Source organism: Mus pahari, chromosome 14, assembly GCF_900095145.1.
Source record: "Mus pahari chromosome 14, PAHARI_EIJ_v1.1, whole genome shotgun sequence".
Taxonomy (NCBI): domain Eukaryota; kingdom Metazoa; phylum Chordata; class Mammalia; order Rodentia; family Muridae; genus Mus; species Mus pahari.
The window spans coordinates 33,676,372-33,694,226 of NC_034603.1; the positions used below are offsets into that span (position 1 = coordinate 33,676,372).

At 37.2% G+C, this 17,855-nt stretch overlaps 2 protein-coding genes across 8 annotated transcripts in view; one reads left to right on the forward strand and one right to left on the reverse strand.

The window, feature by feature from the left end:
- Positions 1–17,855, reverse strand: part of Map2k4 (mitogen-activated protein kinase kinase 4) — a 107,323-nt gene that overhangs the window by 57,865 nt on the left and 31,603 nt on the right. For 4 of the 7 annotated variants that reach the window (XM_021212277.2, XM_021212278.2, XM_021212275.1 and 1 more), the window contains one exon: positions 13,850–13,952. Coding sequence is in view for 2 of the 7 variants with exons in the window: in XM_021212275.1 (XP_021067934.1) it covers positions 13,850–13,952 (103 nt within the window). In the remaining 5 variants the exon portion in view is untranslated. Of the gene's footprint in view, positions 1–138; positions 189–1,135; positions 1,904–13,849; positions 13,953–17,855 lie in introns of those variants that run through there. The other 3 variants (XM_029545694.1, XM_029545695.1, XM_029545696.1) reach the window with 3 other exon arrangements.
- Thap5 (THAP domain containing 5) lies at positions 4,372–8,509 on the forward strand. Its single transcript, XM_021211526.1, is given in 7 exon segments — positions 4,372–4,404; positions 7,512–7,599; positions 7,602–7,667; positions 7,960–8,067; positions 8,070–8,141; positions 8,144–8,268; positions 8,270–8,509. Coding segments are annotated over 7 exon segments (732 nt in total).

Genomic DNA, 17,855 nt, shown 5'->3' on the forward strand with positions numbered 1-17,855 from the left:
AATTGCTGGGCTTGGTGGCACTGGGCAGGAAGGGGACCTACAGGTTTGAGGCCAGCCTGATCTACACAACAAGTTCTAGGCCAGCCTAAGGCCCTATCTTAAAAAAAAAAAAAAAAAAAAAAAAAAAAGGAATCTTACTATTCATGCACATGGATGATTTTTCAGACATTTCAAGCATGATGGCTCTCCTTAAAGGAAACACAGAGAGAAAAACGAAAGGTGGTAAAGTGAAGATGAAAGAAGAGATTGCAACACCACTGAGACAGGGCCAGAAATGCTCAATATTACCATGAGGAGCAGAGAGGGAGGGAGCCTTCTCTAGAGCCTGGAGAAGAAGCCCAGCCCAGCCAACACCTTAATTTTCGATTTCTGGCCTCTAGTACTGTGATGGAATAAATTGCTATTGCTGTCACAACAGTTAGTTACAACAGACATGAGAATACATTATGAGTATCAAACTTTTCTGTACAGCATCAGATAGTAATTACTTCAGGCTTCATAATAAGGTCTTTGCAAACAGTCTCCATTGTAAACATGCAGCCAGATCACTGACTGTGTTCCAGTCAAACTTCATTTGCAAGAAGAACCTGCCATGAAGATACAGTGTACTGACAACATGACATAAATGTTGTCTATCACTTAAGCCTCTAAACCACTATATTTTTTTAGATCCCTTTTCTCTTTTATATTTATTATTTTATACCATAAGAAACCCTAACTGTCTACTAAAATCCTACAGAGATTTATTTCCAGAATTTAATCTTAAAATTCACTGTTTTTTTTTTTTTTTTCCTTAAATACCCTGAGCACCAGATCAATAGGATTAAGGCTCTAACAACCTTCTTTCTTATCATTTAGGCAGGTGCTTAGTGCAGCAAACCTCCTCATCAGCACATGGGCGCCTCTCTTAGCTATTGTCTTTTAGCAGGTGATAGTAATCACCTTGATGGACTTCTTGCTCAAAATAAAAATCTGATTTCTCAGACATGCTGGTGCCTACCACCTTTCCTTTAAAAAGCAAGAGCCATCTTCTGCCTAAGCCCGCCTTTCCTCAGAGCCATTCACTGTTGACATAAGTGGGTGTACTTCCCTCATTTCCTTACCACCCCACCCCCACCCCAAGAGATTCACTTACCTAATTTTCTCCCAGTGGCACCAAGCAGATCCTCCTTTCCAAACCACATTTTCCTTTTTGTCTTTAAGCAAGCTCCAGGTTACCAAGTCAGGATGTATGAAATGCCTCAAAGCTGTTTAACTCTCTCAACGAGTGTACACACACACACACACACACACACACACACACACACACGTCAATCTTCCTTAGACAAGAAAATAAACATGCACATATCCCCATAACAATAGCACAGCAACTGTTCCTCCCTGCATACGCTGTGAAGATCTCTAGATGAATACTGCTCTATGCATCCTTCTGCAATGCAGCTCTGTTAATTCCGGAAATTTCCACAGTAAACTCAGCCTGTCGGTTACCATGGAAACTGACTGCTTCCTGGCTCTAATAACAAAATCAGAGTCTTTGCCTAGATCTAAAAAGCCGTAAAAGAAAGAAAGGTCACCAAAAATTTGCTCAAACAATCCAATTAGAAGTACTCACGTTCTAATGTTCTTAATAAGAAAGTAGTAAGAAGCCGGGTGCAGTGTGGTACCTATAACCCTAGCATTCAAGAGGCTGTAGTAGGGAGCTGAAAGCCCTCGGCCAGGCTGGGCTAAGGAGTCAGAGTCTGTCTCTTGGAAGGATGGGAAGGAAGATGGAGGGACAAAGTAGAGAGATATGCAGTAGTTGTGCCAAAACTGATTTAAGATGGAAAGGTAAATGTTTCCTCACCAATCAAAAGAGTGATGTTAAAGAGCATGAGGCAAACACTTATGGTTTTATATTGCTGCTACAGGAATGCATTTGCTAAGAGCTGACCTTCTACCAGCTGTACTCAAAGCTTAGCAATATAATCATTTCCCTGGGCTGTTTCACATAGAGGAAGGTGAAGAAACTGCCCTAAGCTGTATGTTTCCACCTCAACCATCACAGCACTTAAAATGCTATCTAAGGAATTCTACTAAAGACTCTTGGCATCATACATTGCTAATCCATTCCTCTCCAACTGCATCCTCGTAAATGCTGGGCTTCTATGACATCACACACAATCTTCCACCCCCCAAGTATCTTTTCTTATTCTTTGCCAGCTCCTTCAGCCTCTATTACATTTCTTTGGAGTTTGGCCCTATGTACATTTTTCTCATCAAAATAAAGTTCCACCTTAATATGCAACTTTACCATCTAAACCCTAATGATTCGATGCTTTTTTAAATCTCCAATTTTGCACTGACTTATTTTCAGATGCATGGGTGTGACCAGTTACATCATACTCCTGCCCACATGGAGTCACTCTTACCACTCTCTTGGCACAGCTGGAATAAGACCCTCTGACAGCACAGGCCAAAGTCAGTCCTCCCTCTGAAGTTACTTCTATTACATATTTTGTCACAGTGAAAAGTTGACTATATATTTCCATATATACTAATTTTTCTATAAGTATATGTGATAGATAGATAGATAGATTCTTGTTTTATTAGTTAGGCTTGTCTTGGAAAAGAAGTAGCAAATGCACAAAACTTACTATTTTATAATTTTCTGGATCGATGAATCTCTTATTTTTCCTTTTTCTTTCCACCTCCACACCCTTGGTTTATTGAGACAGGATCTCGCTATGTAGCTCTGGCTGTCCTAGAACTGATTATTTAGACCAGGCTAGCCTCAAACTCACAGAGTTCTACCTGCCTCTGCTTCCCAAGTCCTGAGATGAAAGCATGTGCCACCATGACTGGCCAACCTGAATCCTCTTAACCTGAAGCATGTGTTAATTTTTTAAAGACAAAATGTTCAGCCTACACGGTAAGATTCTGCTGATCTCTATTAGAAGAAAATGTTTGCTTGTTTATTGACTGAGATAGGGCCTCTCTATGCTTTCCAGGCTGGCCTCTTTCCCTTGTGCACAAGAGAACTACCTCTTTGGCTTTCTTAGTAGCTGGGACTAAGGCATGATAGCATATCTGACTTCAAAAATACTCTTTTGAAAGCACACTAAAGACAAGTCTCCAATGTTATCTAAAGGAACCACTACTCAGATGTACACTATAACTGGCATGGTGCAACAAATGTTCCAGAGTAGGCTGAGAATCAAATAACACTTGATAACAATTTCTTTAAGTTTTGCTCAGACTAAAGAGATGGTTCAGTGACTAAGAATGCTTAATGCTCTTGCACAGAGCCTTTGTTTGGGTGCCAACACCTACATCAGATAGCTACCACCTATAATTCCAGTTCTAGGAGATCCAACACCCTCTTCTGCCCTTCATAGGCACCAGAGTACATATAGTGCACATAAACTCACACAGGCACTCATACATACAGGCATAAAAATTAACTAAATAAAATTTTCACAAACAAATCCCTCTATAGTTGGGGTCTGACCAAAAATAGAAACCTTACTATGACAGCAGTTTTAAGGATAAAATCACTAGCACTGCTACATAAGTTAACTAACTGAATCATTCTAGGTTTCTTTCAAGCATTCTAGCAAAAGAAATTGAATGAGCAGAAATAACATTTGTCACATACTTCTCCACTGGCATAAGAAGTGAATTTAACCAACACCTGTGTTCATATAATTATCACCAAGTATTATGACTGCTGAAATGCATGTGTGCTTTGAAAAAAAGGACAGAAAATCACTATTAATATTGAGAAAGAATAAATAATCTATCCATATATCTTTACTATTCTGTTTCTTTAATACAATATCATTTACATGTAGTGAATTACCCACATCACAACCATTAGGTTTTGGCAAATTCATACACACTTAGCCTTGCAAGATTTAACAAGACAGAAAAGCTGATCCCTAGGTTGCTCCTTGTGCCATTCTTGTTAGTCTCCACAAGACAAGACTATTCTCATCTCAGCCACCCCCATCAACTTCAGCCTTGGCCACTCTGCAATCTCAGACAGATGAAGAAACAACATGTGTTCTTAGTGCCTGGCTGTGTCTCAGCATTTCTGGACTCACATGTGCTTATGTGGATCAGTAATTCCGATTGCATTCTAGTAAGACACAGTTTATTCATTCATCCTCCCATGAATAGACATTTGTGTTTCGTTTTTGTTTTGTTTTTTGTAGAACCACGATGAACAGTTTCTATGACTGTTCAAATGCAAATTTTCATAAAAACATTTTCATGCTGGGCAATGATACGATGCTAGGTCATGTTTTAACTCATAAGAAACTATTAAGGGTCTTTCTAAAGTAGTTGAGCCCTTGTCTATTCCCTCTGCAATATGTGGATTCTGATACCATTATGTATCCTTTTAAGTTTGGGCCCTTCTGGCAGGTTAGTAATATCATTCTCAATTTTATCTGACTCTACTTACTAATGTTAAACATGCCTTCCATGCATTAATTGACTATTCCTAAGTTTCTTTGTGAAAAGTCCACTTAAATCCAAAACCCATTTAGCAGGATTGTTCTGAGTTGTTAATAGTTCATTGTATATCTGAAAGTCTTTTGTCAGGTAAATCCAGAGTATTTTCTCACTGCATGACTGGCCTATACAATTTCCTAAGAAACTTCTAGTAAGTAGAAACATTATCTTCAATGAAGTAGCAATTTATACTATGTTCTTCTGTACTATTAACTAAGTATTTGTCTATGCCAGATAAATACATTAAGATGGTTTCCTTTACAAGTTGGATGGAATTTCTACTTTACCCTTTAAGGACAATGCTTTATTTCAAGCACATGTTGTGAATTAGGAAATGGGTTCACTCTGTTACAGATCTCACCCCAGTCTGTTCAATCATCATAAAAGGTCTAGCCTATATGCAAAATTGTACAGAGATCTTAGACAAAAATTAACACTGTACATGTGTGCTCATATGCTACACTTCTTATTCCATCTTATATACAATTCTTCTATAAGACTTTAGCTGTTGTATCTTCATTGCTTTTTACAAAAGTATTTTTACTATTCTACTTCCTTTGTATTTCCACATAAATTATACAATCAAAATGTCAGTATGCATTTGTGTTAGTGTGGGGTGTGTGTGTGTGTGTGTGTGTGTGTGTGTGTGTGTGTGTGTGTTAAGGTGCCTAAGATATTCCTGAGTTGAATTAATAAATGAGTGAGATAAGAACAGGTACCTCAATAACACTGTACTTTCCAATACAGGAATAAGCCACTGTCTTTGTGCATGTGTATGTGTGCCCGTATACAGCCGTGGGCTTGAGGGGCTTGGGACATACAAGGTAAGTACTCAATCACTGAGCTACACAACTTAGGCAGAAGAGGGCATCTTACTCATGTATTCAAGTCTTTCATGTCCCCCCAGTAATTAATATGTCGGTCTCATCGTATTTTCTTTAACTGTATCAATAACTATTTTGTACTTTTTAAGCTACTATAATCATTCTGGAACTTCACTTTCCAAGAGGTTATTTTTGCTTGTGGTATGTTTGTCAAATCTCTCTAGGTATTTACAAAAAGAACTGATTATCCTTTGCTAAAGTCACTTAATAATTTTAGTAATTTTTCTGGATCAATATTGATTTTCTACATATGCAATTAAAACACCTGTCGAAAAAAGGCTGGTTTGCCATCCATTCTTAAGTTTTCTGTTTTGTCACCAATCACAGATACAGCACTGAGTCTTTCATCACTAAGTATACTATCCATAGTAAAAGCATTTCCTTAGATGCCACCAATGAGTCAGGAACCACCCCTCTTAGTTTAATGGAATGTTTTTGATAATAAATGTTGTCAAATATTATTCTGTACCTATTGAAAGCCCACATATTTTTTCTCCCTTAGTTTATTGATACAGTGAATTATAAGGATCAAATATCTAACCAAGATTAATCCAAAGTACTGTTCATAAGGATTTCCAAGTATATGTTTATTAACAATGGAATTCTGTGGTCTCCTTTGCTTTTTAATGTCTTTGTCTAGTTTCTGTCAATGCTATGCTGACTTCCAAGTATGAGTTGAAAAATGTTCCTTCATTGTCTAAAGAGTTCTGTACACTTAATATTATTTCCTCTTGTCTTTTATTCCTGTTGTTTGTTTCCCCAGGGGCTCACACACATTAGGCAGGATCACTACCAGCTACTATACTTTACTGTGCCCACAGCTCTTTCCTTTTATATTTGCTGTCAGGTACAGAAAAACCACCAAGGTCCCACATTTCCTATATGAGAATGCTAAAATGTAAATTCAACTTGTTATCAGATGAGGAGCTTCTTGAGTAAGCTTTTGTTATTTAGTTACAAACTAACTCAATTTGCCAAATTTCTTGAGATAAATTACTGACTGTATTTCTGTGTTTTTGTGTATATAGCCCCTCTTTCCTTTTTTACAATGGTAGCTTGGTGTTCTTTTTCATTTCCTTCTTTGTTGGGAGGGGGCATCTTTCCATTTAGCTCAGGCTGGCCTGGAATTCTAAATTCTCTTTTCTTGTGCTTCCAAGTAACAAGTAGTAGATCTACAGGCTTATTCCATGAGCAGCTGCTACTTGCTCGCTCTCTAACTCTTACTCTGTCTCTCTCTCTCTCTCTGTGTTTCTGTCTCTCTCTTTCTCCCTCTTTCTCTCTCTTTGCCTGCCCATCTGCCTGCCTACCTGCCTGTCTGTCTGTCTATCCTAGGTATATATCATAGCTCTTAGTTTCCAGGAACAACTTTTGAAAAGGTTGAATATTCTCTACTATTCATCCACTACATATGGCCTAGCGTTCTGCTACTTTTATTATCTCCTTTCTTCCACTTATTTGAACACTTGAATTCACTCCTTCAATGTTACTCATTAATCTTCTAAAGAGACTGCATTTTCCTAGGCTGTAAGATGCTCAGTAATAGTATCCTTATGGTTCATTTTCTCACTCTTTAAGATTTTGTAATTTTTCAGATTGAGTTTAACTCCCATCCATTTCTGGAGATGGGGAGGGGGATCTGACTAAGAAACATGTAGGGCTAGGCTTCATGATATACATACTGCCAGAATCCATGCACTTAGGTAGCTAAAACAGGAGTTTAAAGCCAGCCTGGGCTACATACTGAATTAAAAATCATTTTTAAACTCTTTACAATCACAAAAAGTACCCAGATATCAGCTTAACAGGAGTATAATTCCTTCACTCAAATGTTTCAAAGCCTTTTATCTTTTAATGATGACTTCTAAAGACACATGCTGTATTTTCCCTTTGTTCTTCTAACACTAGTAAACAACAGAAGCAGACATTTGTGAGAGTCGAGCTCACAATGTAAAAGAAACTAGCAAAGGAGATGGCACTAGAGAACTAGAGAAGAACTAGAAGCTACCTGGGCCCATGAGGCTGGGTCATCAGATGTATGTGATGCCCACTGCTCAGCAATTTAGTGTGAGAACCATAGTGACAATAAAGACTGAGAGCGGGGGTTTTTGATTTTTTGTTTCCTCTATATGATAGGATTTGAAAAGTGGCTCTGGGACTTCCAATAAATATCAGTTCCCAGACAGAGACCTTTTAGTCCTGACTGTTGACATCAGATAGGGTATTACTTTCTATAGCAAACTGCAATTCCAAAAATATTTTCACTGCCTAAAGACTGTCAAGGAAAAAAATGCTGAGAGAGAGGGGGAGGGGGAGGAGGAGGGAGAGGGGGTAAGTATGCCTAAAAGTTGAGTCAAAAGAATCATTTGTATCAAATAAAGATCCAGATAACACAGATGCACCACCTGAACACACACAATTACTTGACTCACCTTCCCTGTGAAGCCACCATCTCTAAGAGCAGAATATACAAAGTAACAAAATAACCCTTAAACAAGATACTTTTTTGAAAACATCAGTAAATCAAGATTTAGGTGTAGCTGGGTTTTGTGCATCTTCTAGGAATCTAAATTCTGAAATGGTCACTTTGAAACTTCAAATATCATTACCAATCACCTTGCTAATCCAAACTTTACAAATAATTACACAGAAACTGTGTCAGGCCAGAAAAATTCATTCCTCTTGAGCACAGTTGAAAATTAAACACAAATAACAAATCTATAATTGCCGTTTTCATTCCCACAGAATATTCAAACCCTGAAGTTAATTCTTCATGCCAGCCCCAAAGTAAGTCATGGAAGTGGAAGATGCAGACTTTGAAGACTCCTTAAATAAGGATGTAAACCACAGTGCAGAAATTTTACAAACTGAACATTCATAGTGCAGACAAGACACTGATAGATAAGGAACATCTTTGGCAAGTCTCTACCCTACATTCAAAGGTCACTCTTGAGCTATAAAAACAACAATCTCTAACAAGACTGGAGACTTTAGAAACTTTTATGAGCCAGCTACAACAGGAGAACTTGCTATGTGAAGAGAATGTCAAGACAATAGAGAACCGTTTCAAAACATTTGCAGTTATGGTTTTGTATAAGCTTTTTCCAAGTAAATCAAAATCATATATGAAATGAACTTTGCCCAGTAGATAAAGGTCTACTATTGCAAACAACATCCTATCCTTATAATATTCACTGTAATAGTGGAAACTAGAAGAGGTGTTTGATTGAAGAAATGGTTTCATCACTTGATAGTTTTCCTAACTGTAGCTAAAACAGTAAAACTTATAAAAATAACAGAACAAAACCACAGTCAAAAATTCCCAGGCTGCATCAGTCCTGCTTCTGCCATTGACATATGAATTGAACAAGCCAGTATCTTGGCCCTCAGAGGGCTGGGAATAGATCGTGGTGATATGGGACTTCCTGGCTTGTGTAAGGCTTTGGGGGTCAGTCCCCAGTCATGGAGGCAAGAGGGGAGACCCAGTCCCTAATCTGCAAAATAAGGGCACTTACTTTATCACTCTTAGTCTGTTTCTTTGTAATTCCTTCCCTTTCTTTGAAGATACTTTGCTCAGAACAAATTTCCTATAAGATAATAAGTACTTATGCTGTAGAAATTGTCTAGAATTTAATATTAACTATCAGATTACTCTCAATATCTTTTTTGCTGTGTAACCATTTGACTTTAATTCTGTACCTATAATGTAAAAGAAAATACTATTAGTATTCTACTTCAGCTGAACTCAAGCTGTCAGAAAAGTTTACTTTTAACATATGTGTATATATAGCTCACCATTCTAATTCAGTCATTTAAATGCCTGAACATCCTGTATTTATAAAACTATATAAACAAAAAGGTTTAATCTTAAATATATTTTAGAAATCATAGTTTTATATCTATTAAATATGTATGATTTTTAAAGTATATTTCTATCATTTTTACATATAAATAACAGTATAATACATAAAATTATGCATCCCCTCCTACATATATTTTAATAAACTTATAGGGAAGAAATTATAATTAAGTAGTTATGACTTTATGCAAAGAGAATTGGTGATGATATAAATAAAAATACTGCCAGGCAGTGGTGGTGCATGCCTTTAATCCCAGCACTTGGGAGGCAGAGGAAGGCGGCTTTCTGAGTTCGAGGCCAGCCTGGTCTACAGAGTGAGTTCCAGGACAGCCAGAGCTATACAGAGAAACTCTGTCTCGAAAAACCGAAAGAAAGAAAGAAAGAAAGAAAGAAAGAAAGAAAGAAAGAAAGAAAGAAAGAAAGAAAGAAAGAAAGAAAGAATACTGTCTGTATCCATATAGAATTTAAGAGAAGTAAATTTGTAACTAAAGACTATAGCTCTAGGACACCTGTGAAGAAGGGGTGACATGTTCCCTGGGTACGGGACTGCCTGTGGTACTGAGTACAATCCTTTTGTTTTTGTTTTGTTGTTGTTAAATAAAAGGGATGTTTCTGATAGTTCTATAATGTAACAAAGGTGTCTAAGAACCTAAAAAATACAAGGTATTCTATAAATATTAGTGGCCCTAAATCAAAAATAATAACTGTTTTGTAAGTAGATAGTAATTTTTGTAGTAGATAGGAATATTTTTAATCATATCACTTTGTTTCTTTACATTAATAAAGCTAATTGGTATTCTTTAACTGTGTTAGCCAATGTAGAAATGCATTATTATTTTTATTAGGTACCTATGAAGGAAAACACCTGAAATTAAGTATTCCTGTGTTACATTTTGCTAATAAGCAATTTAAAATAGATCATACAAATGTAAAAAATATACCTTATTTAAGAAAAAAGATCGTTCAAATTTCCTACTTGTTTAAAGTTATAATTTTTATGAGTAATATAAGCATCTAGCCAGGTTTCTTTAAATTTAATAGTCTAAACTAAGTATTTAAGATATTTTCTTGATTTGGTCCTAATCAATTGAGGATCTTCTCGATGTAACCCAACTGATCTCTAAAGTCTTATGTATAGACTCTAACCGGCTTCACTTTTTATTTGGACTATTACAAGAGTGTCTTAGTTAATCATGTACATATCCTTAACTATAGTGTGTGTGTATGTATATATACACATATACATATACATATACATATACATATACATATACATATACATATACATATACATATACATACATACATACATACATACATATATANTACACATATACATATACATATACATATACATATACATATACATATACATATACATATACATATACATACATACATACATACATACATATATATATATATATATATATATATATATATATATATATATATGCGCCATAGAGCTTGGTTGTCACTACAGAAGATCAAATACAGGAAGCATCAGGGAGGTTCAAGATGGGGTCAATCCCAAAGCCTATTTAAATCCCTAAGACATCAGAAGTCACAGAGCCCTGGATGATGTCAAGCAAGCATGAGCCCTCTTTGCTTCAGGAAAGAAGGGCTGGAGGAACTATACCAAGGGCACTACTAGCACAGGAGAGAGAAAAACACAGTAAAAGTCTAGGATAGAGATAAAGCTTACCTTTTTCCCAGTTTGAATCTCATGCATTAAACCTTCCTTCCACAACAGAATCTACTCTCTGCCTATTAAAGAGGGAGGAAGACAGAGACAGACTAGGGGAGATCAGAGGTGTCCTTGGGCTGCTTGAGGAATGCAGACAGAGCTTCTCCCACCTGCAGCTAAGAAGTTCTTTGTCTTTCAGACTTTCAACTTTGAACAAGAAGTAAAGAAAATACTTCCAAAAGAAATTAATTCTCTCCCTCCTCCCACCAAACTCTTCACCTTTCTCACTCTCTCCCTCAATTCACCAAATGAAATAGAAAACATTGGTATTCTAAATCAGGCTTGGACTGCACACCACAGTCGAGCGATTTACAGGCCTGCATTAGTGATAATAGTGGATAAAAACCAGCACTTAGTTTCCACCTATGGCTCATATCTACAGACAAGGTTAACAACAACAGTTTCCCAGGCCATGCCTACAATCTCGGTACTCAGGGAGCTGAAGCAGGAGGAATACTGTCATTTAGAGGCCAGTCTGAACTACAGTGGAAGACAAAGTTGCTACAATTTACTCAGGATTAAAAGGCTTTTTCAGTGAAGCTTTACTGAAGAAGTGCATTACAGAATGCAGAATATTGGTGATTAAAATAGGACTTTAAAATGGAATCTTTTTTCTAATATTTCAAACAAAGATAAATGAGGCATTGGTCTCAACAAAGGTTCTAAATTTAAAATGTAGCTTCCAGTGATTAAGCTCCAAACATATCAACTCATTTATTTAAGTTAATTTAAAAGTACAGTATGTATGTTCTATGTGTATTTCATCTGCATGTATGTATGTACACCCAGTACCCACAGAGGCCAGATGAGGGTGTCGGATTCCATGGCACTAGAGTTTCAGATGACTGTGAAACGCCATGCATATGGTGGGAATTAAGCCAGAGTCCTCTGAAAGAGCAATCTGTGCTCTTAACGGCTGAGCCATCTCTCTTGCCCCCATTTCCAAGTTAACTTTTAAACTTGGTTTCTCCCTATTGAATGACTGTAGTGTGTTGTAGCAATATCTGTGCTGTGCACACTTTAAACAGTTTTGTTCCAAGATCGTCAACCATTACTCACCATGATAAAGGCACAGAACGTAACAATAGAGTAGCTACTTCTACTTCTCCAGTTTACACTGAATAGGATCTTAGCACAAGTCTGCTAGATTTCCAAGAATAGCCCCTGAAGTGTGTGAAAGACTTAAGAGTGTCTGGTATAATGAAACTGACAGAAATATAGAAAGGGGTTGGATTTTTTTCCCCTTTAACCTATTTTTCTTTACATTCTTTGGGTTTATACAGCTCTTCATTTTATGAGCCAAAAATCAAAACATTAACAGCTGTTAAACGTACAAGGGTATCTAGTATATGACTAATTTTTCACATGCTAGAAATATATAGTTTTAATTTATGGTAATTAAAGCCTAGTATATCCTAAAGAGGTGATCTCTTTATCCTCCAAGGATCATATGGAAAGAGGAAAGAAGGAAAGGGGAAAAGGAAGGAGGGGAGTAGGTCTTCCACTCTCTTGCTTTACATATCAAGCATGTGGTCAGCTGGTAACCAGAATAGTAAAATGGACTATGCTTATAGATTCACCTTGGATTTATTTTCACCAAAATGCTAGAAAATGAGGAAAGAACACTGCTTACTGCTAGAGTATTGCCTGGTTAGGTACTTGGTTTTCTTGCTCAATATAAGCCCTGCTTCATGTTTCAAAAGTAAAAAGACTAAGACTCACAGCCCTCTCCCTCCTCCCCCCATATTGTCCCCTCCCCTTCTCCTGGGAGAAAGGGAGCACCTCCATGGAGCATCTATTCCCAGAAGAACTAGGCACATCCTCTCCCACTGAGCTCTTATGAAAACTTAACTATGAGTAGATAGCTTTCCCAGACAAATAAGGTATCCTTCATTCTAAGGTTACTTATGAAACCATATATATACACACACACACACACACACACACACACACACACACACTCCTCACCTGTACACATTACTACTGCAAAAATAAAGTATTTTGGTCATTCCTGCAAAGGTAACAGTGCACCCACTTGTTACTGTTTGCAAATACAAGGTATACCTAAGTTCAAAAGAGAGGAAGCAATGGCCATGTCTCTTTGAGAACACTAGAAATATCTGAAGTGTAATAAAGCCTGAATGCAGGCATTAAGAAATTAGTTTTAAAACATAAGATACTCTGTTCCCAGCCCTGTTCCTATAAAATCCACTGCTTGTTCTTCCCATCTTAGTACTAGGACTAGATGAATACACACAGGAATAGAAGTCAAGCCCCTGGCTGCCATGCTCAGGAAAGGCTGGGGAAAGAGATTACTATTTAATATACCACATCACTTAGACTGAATAATAGTTCAGGAAACTATTGTTCTCAAGCTATTAGTTAAAATCAACTAACACATTTCTACTATTTTCTGTAAGATACACTATCATAGCTATCTTTTTATTTAAAATATTAACTAATAACAGATGACATGACATGTGTATACTAACTTGAACACAACTTTGATTTGCCACATGAGTTTTCAAGGAAAAAGAATCTACATTCCTGCTAAGTGGACAGTGGGGGCGGGGGGCGAAAGTGAGAAGACAGCTGCATTCCTAGACACAACCTGAACTTTACCTGATACCCCAAGTTAATGTAAAAAAATTAAGCGAGCCTGGGCCTTTGGCACTATTTTCCCAAGTAAACATTTAAAGAAGAAAATTGTGTTTATCAACTTAAGAGTACCGAATCAGTAACTCTCTATTTAAGTTCAAAGAGTAACATTTTAAAGTATCTTAAGAAAACAGAAATATCAGATATCAGTGCCTTGCTTTGCATAAAAGCAGCCAGAAAGCCCTGCATTTAGTCACTGGGAGTACTCACATGTGTGGGTTCTGGACTCCTGTAGTATTAGGATTCAGAGTAAACCGTGCTGTCGATTTGACGGGTGGATTTGCAAAATTCAACTTCAGTGCTTTGCGCTTACCTGAGAAACAACAAAGGGAAAGTTTCAAATACTAACTACAGACACATGCAAATTGTGGTGATTAAATTTAATTAATTTTTTAACATTCAAGTATTATAAAACAGATGTTACTTTGAAAGCATGAGAAATTCAGTGAAAAAGAGAGGAACATGCCTTAATAAATCTTACTCAATATACAGCAATGCATGAAAAGGTACCAAATATCTTAAAATTAAAAAAATAAATAAATGAACAAAAGTTATCTTTTGCCCACTTCCCACAAATCTTTGTGCTGTAGAGCATCAGAGGATGTTCAGTGCTTCCAGTTTACAGTGTCTAGAAATCTTACACTTTGCAGAAAAAGAACCAGTCACTGCAGAATCACCTATCCCAAGGGAGCTCAAGCACTGCACACTGCTAAAAGGCAAAATATCTTCAGTTTAACAGAAACCTCCTTCCTTCAAATGCAGTATAAATGCTGAGTGACAGACCTGAAGCATCCTGCAGCAGTTAGAGTAAAATCATTACAGTACAGTCTACTTCAAGTTAGCAACATAGGTATACCAATAATAACTTCCTTGAAACAATTTCTTTGGGCTTAAAAGCCGGAAAGTATCAGCATTTTTTAATATAAAACTAAACTGTATCCATTATTAAAAAAAAAAAAATCAGAAAATTCAGAGAAAATGAGTTTTTAAAATGATAAGCATACATGTAACATATAGTATTTTTAAAAGATCTGTATCCATTTATCACTCTAATTACCCCCCCAAAAACGCATTAATGTCTGCTGTAAATTTTCCCTAAATATAGATAGATTATTTATATCAAAATCTCAGTCAGGTCATGGTACTGCTTCAACATGCTTCCCTTGATAGCCTTATTTCTTTCTGGGTCAATAAATTACATGAATCACTTCTTTAGGGTTTCTACAAAAGATCTGTAACAGAAAGGGTTTTCACTCATTCTGGTTTTGTGTTCCTTTTAGGGATACTGTTTCCAGCACTCCTATCTCCAGAGTGTTTTATACACACATTTAGCTACTCAGCTAATCTCTGCAATCAATACTTTCCTACCTCAGTAAATTCTAAAGCTATACTAGAGCACACCAATTACAGATATGAGGTTGGGGAATGGAGAAAGGGAACGTCCTGAGATTACACATCTGCTGTACAGTCCTGAGAGCAGCCCAGAGGGATGGGCCTTTCTAGAAGATTAGGGGATACTAGGAATAGGCACTGTCAAACATGAGGATGGTACAGGGATTTCTTCATGGTTTGCTATTGCACGTATCTAAACTTTACTTTTAAAACACTTTCATCTGATTTAACTAGGACATCCAAACTACATGCAAAAGATGCTCTGTGTACAAAAACATCAGATTTAATTTTAAAGGTTGAGGGACAAAATGTTTTTCTTGTTTGTATTTAATATAGGGTCCCATGTATCTGAAAATTTACCTTGATGTGTTAAATTTCCCTGTCTCTACCTCCTGTGTGGCTGCTGGGATTATAGATATGCATTGCCATCCACAGGTTAAAACTTTTAAAATTAAAATCAAAATTTGGAGAAATCATTTGGAGAAAGCATCAAGGTATAGAATAGGAAAAGCTTTTTTGTTTCTTTTTTGCGTTTTTTTTTTTTTTAACTACATATCTGAGAGAGGGCTAATATCCAGACTACATAAAGAACACAAAAACAGACATCAAGAAAACAAATAATCTCATTAAAAACGGGGTACGGATCTAAACAGAATTCTCAAAAGAGGAACTGTAAAAAGCTGAGAAGCACTTAATAAAATGTTCATCAATCTTGGTCCTCAAGGAAATGAAAATCAAAACTACTATGAGATTTCAATGATTTGGGTCACTCATCCCAATAAGACTGACTAAGATCAATGGTGGAAAAAGAAGACAGCTCGGGCTGATGAGAATACACATTGCTGGTGGAAGTGTACAGCCACTGTAGAAATCAGTGTCCTTCAGAAAGATGGGACTTGATCTACTTCAATCCCCAGCCATACCACTCTTAGGTATATACTCAAAGGATCCTACCACAGACACCTGCTTAATCATGTTCATTGTTGCTCCATATATACTAGCCAGAAATTAGAAACAACCTAGATAGCTGTCATTAATGAAGAAAAAAATGTGGTACTTTTATACAATGGAATATTATTCAGCCATTAAAAAATAAAATCATGAAATCCTCAGATAAATAAATGGAATTTAAAAAAGCATCCTGAATGAGGTAACTTAAGACACAGAAGGACAAATATAGTATGTATTCACTTATATGTAGGTGTTAGTTGTGAAGTCATTGACAAGCAAGCTACAATTCATAGAACCAGAGACTAGGTAGAGAATAAGGGACAGATGGAGAGAAGGATCTCTCTAGGAGGATAAATAGAATAGATAGCTTTGGACAGACAAAAAGGGAAGATTGTAATAAGAAGACCAGACAGGAAAGGGGATGAAAATAGGGGCGGGGGAGGGAATACAGTGACAGACAGGTAAACTAAGAGCCATTTGAAAGATTATATGAAAACCTAATACAGTAGAAGCTGCACACACACACACACACACACACACACACACACACAAACACGACAATCTAAATGAAATGGCCATATAGCAAGGGGAACAGAGCCCCAACTGGACATCTCTCATTACCAAATGGAGCTTCCAACACCAGGAATGGGTTAAAGCTAATCAGGTTCTTCCCATGGGAATCACCAAACAATCCAGGCTATCAATGAGGCTACCAGTGGCTCAATACAATACCTAGACAACTCACTGAAAACAGAGAAGCTGAGCTGGTGTCAACCTAGAGCCTGCATCCCTATGGACTAAGTATTCAGGATACTGGAAGGTATTCATTCACATGCTATCAAAGGAGAAAGGTAAACACCAAATCAGTTACAAGCCTTTTGATCTACAAGAGGGACCTGCCTCAAGATATACTGGTGTAACAATGACACAAATCAACCAATACCTGCTTTGAGTTAAGGCCTAGTCCAAGAGATAGAACCCATATCCAGTGCTTTTTGCGTGGCCAAGAATCTGAGATTAAATAGGCCAGAGATCTAGAAGAAAATCAAATACTACTGTTCTGCTAATGGAATGTAAAAATGAAACGACTCCTAATGACACTCACTATACTCATAGGTCCATGCCTGGCTCAGCCATCATCAGAGAAGCTTCCTCCTCCAGACAGAAACAAATACAGAGACCTACAACCAGACAACATACAGAGTGAGCACAGGAATGCTCAGCCCTGTAAGGAGGTGTCCATCAAATCCCTCCCCTCAGGGAACAGGGGACTCTGGAGAAGAAGAGGCCTAAAGAGGGTAAGACCCAGAGGGGATGGAGGACACCAAGGAATCAAGACCTTCTAGTCACAACAGGGCTGGGATATACATGAACTCACCGAGCCTGTGACAACAGGCACGGGGCCTACACAGGTCTGTACCACATAAGGTCCTAGAGCTGTAATAAGAAGTGGACACACGCCTTATCCCTAACTGAGAAGCTATCTCCAATTGATAGCAACTTCCAAATGAAAAGTTAGTTTTCTCCAAGGGAGTCTCACTGGGGAAATTATTCTAGAGGGTAGGCTCAATGCTCAGCAGTAGATGGTCAGGCAACATTAAAGAGCTCATTCCAAAGAAGGCATCTTTGGAGGTTCTTTGACTTGTAATGTTAAGTCAGGAAGCATTTTAATTTTTTTTTAACCTTACAGGCCCTTTGTGTATATATTATATTTTCTGGTTTGGGATTTTAAGAGTGTGTGAACATGTGTGTCTCTGCATCTATGTTTAAGAGTGTGTGAATAATCAGTCCTCTACACGAAGGACAGACGGGATGAGAAAGAAATTAGGGAAACAACACCCTTNACAATAGTCACAAATAATATAAAATACCT